Here is a 9,447-nt window from a genome sequence, read left to right as displayed (position 1 = left end):
TCTGCTGGAAAAAAGCCTGTATATTTATCCCATTTCTTTTGTGGTAAATGTGGGGTTTTATCACTTGAATGAATGACTCTACACATGTAACAAATGTATTGATATAGCCACACAATATCTGTAAAAGTTATGGTGCACAAATTAAATGCTCCTTTCATTACATCTTTAGAATTATCTTGCAAGTTGGAAAACACTTTAGCACAATTCAAGGGATAAAGTAATTACATTACATACTCTCATACTGTTTTGTAAATCCCATTGATTTTTATTGATAGTGATAAATGCATTTAGTTTTCAGTAAGAGTTACTGTTTCTACTTTTCCTAACAATATTTCAAGGCTGTAAAGGTGCAATTTCAAGGGCCAAGAAAATAACTCAAGTAAAACAAGTTCTTAGGACACAAAGACCAGGATGGTCAAAAGCAGAGTGGCTCAATCAGATCACAGTACACACCTGAAATGGAAGCCTTTCCTGCCCCTTTGTGAAAGTACATGATCTTGTGCATCCCATAAAACTATTTCTGGAGGTTAATTAACATTTAAACAATATTCCTAAGTGAAAAAATTATCCTATCACTCAACATTTAAATTTTTTTAAAAGAAGGCTGAACATAAGTTCACCATGGCTGTATATGAAAAACTGTTTCCTCAACAATAAGGATACTGAAATCTAAGTTTTATGTAGGTAAACAGGCTAGGATTGAAAAGACACACAGACACCTTCCCCCAAAACAATGGCCTCTGATTTTATTCTTTAGCCTTTTTCAAGCTGTCACTATAACTTTACATTTTGTACAGTATTTTGTGTATCAAGGGAAAGAATTATCTTTAACAAGATTCCATGTATTACAATATCAAGGACCGTTGTATTTGCATCCATGATGTTTAAAAAATCTCTCAGACAAACCATGTAGAAATAAGTATGCAAAAACTGCAAAGAAAAACATTTAAGTAGCCAAAATTAAAAAGACCTTTGTGTGAACCACAGTCTAGCTCAGGTTTCTACTAGGCTATTGCAGCCAAGTAGTCCTTAACCTCAGTTGGAGTGAGCCTCCTAAAACCAGCTTCATTACAGATGCCAACTTCAATGTTGTCTTCTGTCATTTGCCCTTCAAAGCTCTCCTATTAAAAAAAATACAGTTCAGTGAATCATGTCAGTGAAGATAAAAGAAACTTCTTTCTTAAATGCTTTGCTAACCTTTAGTGTTAAGATAGCTGTATGAATGGCATCTTCAAGCTCCAAATCTTCATTGTATCTGTAAACAGACATTCATTTATTTCAGCATAGGACAAAAACCTTTACAAATTTTAATAATCCTGGAGTCTCTAAAATCCCCAAAACTACTAAAATCTGTTTCTCATACAAATATTATTTGTAAGCATAGTGGCATTAAAAGTCAAAGTTACAATTTAAAAAAAAAAAACTACTTTTCCTACTGACACTGTATAAAACATTGTTGCAAATATGCTGAATATAATGTCTACTGCACTCAAGTAACTCTACATAAACACAAAAGTTGGAGTTTAAATAAATCAAACTTCCTGTGCACTTGTAAACAAGTACACTGGAAGCATCACACCTAAGTAATTTAAAACTTTGCTCTTACAATTTAAAAAGTGTACATTTTTTAAATCTGGCTATTTTATATGAAACCTGAACAAAACACAGTATCTTTTCAGAGAAGTATCAAATACATTACCTTTTCTCAAGAAATGTTTTCCCATTGACGTAATTTTTTCCCATTGCTGTTGCTTTCCAGGCAAAATAAGCTCCCTGTAAAAGCAATAATTTATTGATTGAATTGTGTTGTGTAACTTAGTGAAAGACTGGGTATTCAGTTACTTGGTAAAAAAGTACAGCAGCAAAACACTGAGTGTTCTGAGACTACAGGAGAGAATTTTGGATCATATTGAGACTAATTTTATATGGGAACATATGCTGTGAAACTGTACAAGATGTGTATTGCACCCCACCTATTTTCATCCTCTCGCTACTTTGAAAGATGCATTTAGTAAGTCATTAGCATAGTTTGGATTTGGGATTCCTTAACCAGAAATAGTTCATTTGCCTTTGAGAAAGTGTACACTCAAATCCTTACTGAGGCTCACCCCACATATTCTTCTTTTTGAAGATAAAGTAATGTAAGTGACTTGTTGCAAATCAGCCATCTTATTTATGTTCACTACTAACAAGATATTTAGTCATCACTTCTATTCCCTCCTCTGGCATGAAGATCAGCTGCCTTAAACAAGTCACCTGCATTTTGCTTTTTACACTGAAGCATCAGGTAATTCATACCACCAGAAGCTGCAGTGATCACTACACTGACCTCATTTATTTCATCTGAAGCACTGCACCTCATACATGCATCAAAGGGTAGTTTTTCTGAAGTGCACTGCAAACCCAGCAAATAAACTCATTTAAATTGGCCACTGTCATTAAATACCACAGCATGTGCATTACATCTCACAGTGCTACAGATTTTGGCTTAACTTCCATCCAGTTTGGAACAGTATAAAGAGTCAATTTATTTTTTCCTAGTAGCTGTTACAGAACATAATTTTTGCTGGCACTATCAACTAGGTGAGAAGGTAGGAAAAGGGATGACATCCCTCAGAAACAGTTGCCATCCCTCAGAGCAGTACAGGAACATTGTAGGCACAGAATGATGCAGGCTTGCTCCAAGCACCTACTGACATGACCCATTTTGACTTCTGACGTTATCTTTCACTCTAGCTCTGTATTATTATTCTCATCACAGAAAGTATTTAATGAGCACATGCAAAGTTTCCCATGTTTTATCAGAGCAGAACTCACAAGTGTAAGATACTTACAGATGGATCCGACTGAAATAAATACGGCCGCCCCTCATTCCAGCCACATATTAGCAGCGATACACCAAAGGGACGAACACCACTACAGACAAAAAAATAGAATGAATTATCCAGTGAAAGTCAAAGGTGACCCACTATTTTGGATGTGTTTATCTTCTCCCCAGACCAGGGCTGTAATGAGGACGAGTTAACCAACAGAACAAAATCAAAAGTGTCCTGCCTTGGCTGACATGTTTTTGTGCAAGATATGGAGACCCATTCTCGCCCACTGCCAGTCAGTGCTCCTCCTACTGGCACATTTTCTGTGCACATTCTCCACTGAAAAACTGCCTCTTCCACAAAACCCCCAATCAGTGGGTAGCTGTTACTCATTCCATTTAAACACCACAATCTTTCCAAGCAGCTCTGCAATCCCAGCACGTACCCAGACTGCGTGTACTCCTGCATCACAGAGGCAATTCTCTGTACGAGCTGAGCTGTTGGAATGGGCTCATGATAAACCAAGTAATACTGCTGGGCCAGCTTCCGAGCTCTGTGCACAAGTACTCTGAAAACAAAGACAAAAGTACTATGTCAAAAAAATTCCTGCTAGAACTGGAAACTCATAATATAAATATCTATTCAGGAGTTGTACATCTGGCATAACCTCAATGTAACAACACAAGACTGTGCCGAGTTATTTTATCAACCAAGCAATTGCTGAAATATTTAAAGCAAGGTTGAATTACCCTGCTTTTATTCTTTAGATACAAGGTTAGTTGACAAATTAATGAATACATTAAGAAAAAATTCAAGTGAATGTCATTCACAGTGCCATATAATATTATGACATACACTTAGAAAGAAACAGGAAATTGCTACCTATTACTTAAACTTGTATGAATATGCATCTAAATGGTGATCAAACAGAATGTTTTAGTACCTGTAATCTGGACCCATACCACTGTACACTAAACCTATATGTTTGGTAATTGGTTCTACTTTGTGGACACTCCTTTCATCATACAGAATGGATTTCTGCTTCTTCTCAGTTGCCAATACCACTCCATTTGCAGCTGGAAAAGAAAAAAAAATTCATTTAAAAATTAAACTAAAATTAGCAGTCAAAACACAGATGAGCTTAATAAAACTGTAAAAATTTTCTTCTTCTCTTTTTAAAAGCCATTCAGGCTTACAATCAGGTTAAAGACAGATACTTTGATGAATACACCCAACACATTGTTTCTTTTTTTAAATAGCCAGGCAGCTCCCATAATCCCATTCTAAAGATTCTGTATAACATTAATAATTGAGCAATCTAACTATCTTTTTTTGTGTGTGTTATTTCTATATATAAGGACAGGAACACTCAAAAAACCCACAAAACCCAAACATCTACTTCTACCAGCTGAATGTCTCCAAAATCACCCAAAAAAGAAAAGAACCCCAGGAACCATAAAATGTATTAAAACATGTGAAAATCCACGGAAAGAGTAACAAAATATGTAACAGAAAGAAAGATAAAGAAGGATCCAATACAAAAGACGCAGTACATGATCCAAACTAGTTTAGTTCTCCCAAAAAAATAGACAAAATCCCAATTCCATCAGTATTTTCAGGACATACCTTTAATCCCAACTGATGGAGCTCCTGCAGCTACTGCAGCCAAAGCATATTCAATCTGAACAAGCTTCCCAGAAGGACTAGAAAGGAAGATACAAAATAAAGGTTTTCATTCAGTGGGGAAAAAATCTTCAGGGTGTGTCATGACTTTCTATTGAAATTACATTGTATGTGTGATTTCCGAAAGCTTTCAAGGCACTGATGTTCACTGCTGAAAGGAACCAGCAAAACACAGCTCTGCTTTTTGACTGACAAACACACAAGGTCAATGGCACAAGACAGCAGCAACTCCCATTCCATCCCCAGGTATTCCTGTATTGTGTTTCAATGATCCACGCTATTCTGGTAAGGGAGGCAGAATCATCAGAATGGAGCTGCGGGTGTCAAGCAAAATGAGTTACAAAGTAACTTATTCAGAAGGAGGAGGGTGGAGGGGGTCCATTCCCCAACCCCAGTACAAAGGACACCAGAGGCAGCATGCACAGGACAAGTGATTTTGCAAGTGGATCTGTTCTCTACTCCAGGCTGTATTTCAGACACTGCTGCTTTAATAGTTGCAGAAGTAAAACGGGATATTATGTAACTCAGTGCTTAGATGAAGAAAACAAAGCAAGCAATAATCAATCAGTGTAGTCACAGAGGAAACAGGGTGTAAGAGTGACAAAGTAGTAATTCTGGCTTTTCCACTACAAACTACAACAAATCAGAACGATCATTCCAAGCACATAGTGCTTCTGTAAAACACAAAAAGATTGTGACTCCCTTAGGAAATAATTTCTGAAAGCTAATAAAGAATTCAATCTACTTGAGCAGAGCAAGCATGTTAAGCTGCTCCCATCCATTAAGAACATTCTTTTCATCATTTTAGGTTACAAACTGCTTCATTTGCTCAACTGCACCAAGCCTTTAGCAATCCCTTTTGCAATTACACAGCGTGACTCTCTGCTGAGATTAAGGGGACACTTCCCCATGAGCAGCATAAAGGTTCTTGTGATCAGTTTTTCTTCTTTCTATATGCAACATAAGTCTGAATAACTTAATAGCTTAAAAAAAATGAATGGAAGGTAATTTCCTTTACTCTGAATTAATCTTCAGTCTAGGTATTAAAGCAATACCCCAACAGACACCACTCCATAGCATATTCACTCTGTGCATGCCATCATTCCACGTTCAGGCTGTGCACAACACCAAGTGCAAGGAGAGCAGCCAAGTGCAAGCGTAGCAGGAAGGAACACAAACTATTTTAAAACTCATCTGCTTCACTCATTGCCACATCTGAAGCAAGCTCTCAGGACACCACAGCTCAGCTGTCATCAGGCATTTCCAATTAGCTCAGAATCACAGTTATTCCCCAGCCTACACTGTGTGTGTGGTGCCCCGAGTTTGCTAAGCCAAGCACTCGCTGTAAGGCAGCGCCAGTGTCCGGACAGACCTTAACGTGCTCCTACAGCAGCTCTGTCTCACAGCAACGCGGAGACACAAGCGGCGCCCGCACCGGGGCCCGAGGCCAGCGACAGACCCCCGGAGCCTCCCTGCCGCCCTTGAGGAGGGCTCTGGGCAGCTGCGTGTCGCCCTCGGGCGCCTGACCCCGCCGCTCTCCCCACGCCTGGCACTCCTGTCCGGGTGGAGCCCCCGCTGCCCCCCAGCGCTCGCAGGCCCGATGACTCTGCAAAGCGCCCCCTCGGTCCTGCCTCGCCGCCGCCGGCAGGCCGCTGCGCTCAGGCTGCGCGCCGTTCTCCCGCTGGCCCGGCAGCCCCCCCGCCTCTGTCCACAGCCCACAGCCGTCCCTGCCCCGGCACCTGAAGGTGGTGAGGGAGAAGCTGTAGCCGCGCTCCGCCATTTTGGCACCAGCCCCTGCGCTCCCCGCGCCGGCTCCTGGGCGCAGGCGCGGGCGCCGCTCCCGCTCCCGGCGCTAAGGCACAGCGAGCGCGCTGATTGGCGGCGTGGTGGCCTCTGCCTGAGCTTGCTGGGATGCGGTTGGCGGCGAGGCGCGCCGTGAGGCATGCTGGGAGTTTGAGTCCTCCATCCGCCCTACACTGCCCCGCCCTCCCGGTAGCGAGGGCTGTGCTGGGACTTGGAGTCCTGGTCCTGTCTCCCTGCACTGTCGTGCCAGGCTGAGGGCACTCGGTTTCCCAGAAGGCTCAGGAAGAGGGTTGCCTCCCCCGAGGGCTCGGCGGTGCCGTGTGGGGTTATGGCGGTGCTGGTCCTGGTCCGCTCTCCCTTGCCGCGACTTCGCGCTCTGCTGCAGCGCTGCTGGGGGCGGCTGGAGCGCGGCCTCTGGCCGGGAATCTTCGGGGGCCAGAGCCCGCCCTGGGGTAGGTTCCGGGCTCTTCTCCGCCCAGCTGAAGGAACTGGACGCTTTCCCGTGTCACCTGCTTTGGGAAGGGTTTGGAGTAGATGACCTCAGAGGTCCCTTCCAAGTCCATCGATTTTGTGATTTTGTGAGAGGGCGATGTCGGGGCTGAGGGACTCGTTTTACGTCTGAAGGGCGGAGGGCGCTGGGGTCAGTGAGGGAGCGGGGCGGGGGCGCCGCTCTGGCCTTGCTTCGGGAGTGACGGCAGCATCCGTGTCGTGTTTGCTCGACCGCACGTAAATGGGGCTTGGCTGTGAGGAATTTCTTTCTCACAGAATCACGTATTATGCTGAGCGGGAAGGGGCGCACAAGGATCATCAAGTCCAACTCAGCCCTGCGCAGGACACCCCCAAGAGTCACACCGTGTCCCTGAGAGCGTTTTCCTAACGCTTCCTGAACTCTGTCAGGCTTGGAGCTCTGACCACTTCCCTGGGGAGCCTGCTCCTGTGCCCAGACACCCTCTGGGGGAAGAACTTTTTCCCAATGTCTGAGCTAAACCTCCCTTGACTCAGCTTCATGCCACGCTCTTGAATGCTGTCACCACAGAGAAGAGATCAGTGCCTGCCCCTCTCCTTCCCCTCGTGAGGAGGTTGTAGAATGTGATGCGGTCTCCCGTCAATCTCCTCCAGGCTGAACAGATGAAATAGCCTCAGCTGCTGCTTGTATGGCTTCTCCTCCAGGCCCTTCACCATCCTCATGTATACAGAGCATTCCATTCCTTTGAATGCTCTGGAAGAGCTTTATATGCTTCTGATGTTGTGGTGCCCAAAACTGCACACGGTATTCAAGGGGAGGCTGCACCTGTACAGAGCAGAGTGGGACAATCACGCCCCTCTTTTTCCTTTCTCCTGCAGGACCAGCACTCGCTGTGCAAGGTCCAGCCCTTGTTCCACAAGGGATCGGTGATGCTGGGGCGCCCAGCCTGCCGGAGAGCGTGGTGTGGATGGCGGCGCCCAAGCAGAGGCGCACCATCGAGGTGAACCGCTGCAGGCGGAGGAACCCCAGCAAGCTCATAGAAATAAAGGTGAGCAGCAAAGCCCTTGTTCTGGAGAATCATTGCAGAGGGAAGAACTGACTGTAAAAAGCTCTCTGGAGTTTGTTTGTAAGTCAGTAAGCTTAAAAGATACTGTAATCTTTAAAATCCTTTATAAATCCTTTGTAATTCACCATGTGTGACAGTAGTCAGAGGTTAAATAAACAGTGACACTTGAGGTGCAAGCCAACGAAATGTGAATTTTGGCTGAACAGATAAGGTAAATGGGAAAGGCCTACATTTTTTGTGCATCTAATTGAGTCTATAGGTCTTTAGTCTTCCGAACATAATTAAGCATAATGACTTAAATACTGAATTTAGAGGCTGTTCTTAGTAGTAAGCATTTGACATAGCAACACATTACAGAAAAGTTATGTAGAGGAATACATTTTGAAATGGTAGGTGAATTTCTCTAATTTAACATTTTTATTTGTATATTTTTATTTTGCCTTGTTTCTTTTTTTCTGCTATTCAAATTATGAATTTTCCTGTTTTCCACTGTCATTTTAGAGGAACATAGATGTTTGTCCTGAATGTGGAAACTTGAAGCAGAAACACGTCCTTTGTGGCTATTGTTACGCAAAGGTCAAAGAAGAAACTCGACTGATCCGGATGGAAATATACAAGAAAGAAGCAGGGCCATTGAATGCTCCAACTGTAGAGACTGTTGTCCTTTATGAAGGAGAAAAACCCACAGAAAAGGATGAAGGCAAGCGGATCATTGAAAGAGCCAGGAAGCGTCCATCTTGGTTTGTTCAAAATTGATGCTGTAGAATTAATGGTAGCAAAACAGTTGCTGCAGGAAGAGAATTCATGATTTTCCAGAATTTTTTTCTCGTTCACTCAGTGTGAACAGCACTCCTCTGAACTTTTGGGAAGCCTGCTTGAATTTTTGTTGTGCCATGTGATTTTCCAGTCAGGCACTGTTTCTCCAGCATGCAGTGGGAAATGCTTCTCAGTGATGATACATCACAGCAGTCAACAGAGAGAAATCAGGATCTGCCTTGGGTTTGGATATCTGTGTACCATACCCTGAACAATTTGTATGCTAATGTCCTATTATGTGCTGGTTTTATAAATAACATCTTCTCAGTTCACAGATGTACAATAAAGTTTGTTAAGTGTCCCAGGGAAATTTGCTTTCTGGTTTTGGCTACTGCTCTTTTGGAGGGGGAAAAATGTTTAAAAGTGATATTATTGATCAGAAACAAAGGATATTTGCAAGGAACAATGCAGTTACTTGGTTATTTCCTTTGTGTGGATCTCTCCACAATGTTGCTGTTTGAGATAATTTGTGATAGTCCTAGGTTTGAGCAGAATAGTGGTTGCCACATAGTATTTGCATTTTTTTTTCTGCACTGGATGAAGGTTGAATATTCAACCTGAAATATTCAAACTGAAATGTAATGGCTGTAAAAGTGGCAGGGGTCAAAGCTGTTTCTATGCAGCTGTTCAGTAGTCTGGGTGGTCAGTGTGTGCTTGAAAAACCACGAGCAGGCATGGTGCCGTTGGCTGGAGTCCTGGGCAGAGAGGGGGCAGCTCTGCCTCCACTCTCCACTGGTGCCCTTCAGAGGCGCAGCTGCAGCACCTGCCTGGGTTTTCACTTTGGTTTTAGCCACACAGCA

The 9,447-nt window shown here is 43.2% G+C and overlaps 2 protein-coding genes across 2 annotated transcripts; one reads left to right on the top strand and one right to left on the bottom strand.

Annotated features, from left to right (window-relative positions):
- Positions 1 to 720: 720 nt before the first annotated feature.
- Positions 721 to 6,309, bottom strand: PSMA2 (proteasome 20S subunit alpha 2). The gene is made up of 8 exons (XM_058023626.1): positions 6,236 to 6,309; positions 4,440 to 4,516; positions 3,757 to 3,889; positions 3,259 to 3,381; positions 2,835 to 2,916; positions 1,700 to 1,773; positions 1,198 to 1,255; positions 721 to 1,121 (listed from the first exon to the last, which is right to left on the bottom strand). Exons 1-8 carry the CDS (start codon positions 6,274 to 6,276, stop codon positions 1,005 to 1,007), a joined length of 705 nt encoding a protein of 234 aa, XP_057879609.1. The 5' UTR covers positions 6,277 to 6,309; the 3' UTR covers positions 721 to 1,004.
- Positions 6,310 to 6,600: 291 nt separating this feature from the next.
- MRPL32 (mitochondrial ribosomal protein L32) lies at positions 6,601 to 8,957 on the top strand. Its single transcript, XM_058028728.1, has 3 exons — positions 6,601 to 6,751; positions 7,644 to 7,813; positions 8,333 to 8,957. Exons 1-3 carry the CDS (start codon positions 6,628 to 6,630, stop codon positions 8,585 to 8,587), a joined length of 549 nt encoding a protein of 182 aa, XP_057884711.1. The 5' UTR covers positions 6,601 to 6,627; the 3' UTR covers positions 8,588 to 8,957.
- The last annotated feature ends 490 nt before the right edge of the window (positions 8,958 to 9,447 follow it).

The sequence above is a fragment of the Melospiza georgiana genome, chromosome 1, assembly GCF_028018845.1.
Source record: "Melospiza georgiana isolate bMelGeo1 chromosome 1, bMelGeo1.pri, whole genome shotgun sequence".
In the NCBI taxonomy this organism is placed as follows: domain Eukaryota; kingdom Metazoa; phylum Chordata; class Aves; order Passeriformes; family Passerellidae; genus Melospiza; species Melospiza georgiana.
The sequence above is the reverse complement of the archived record's forward strand: the minus strand, read 5'-3'. Positions and strand labels throughout refer to the sequence as shown.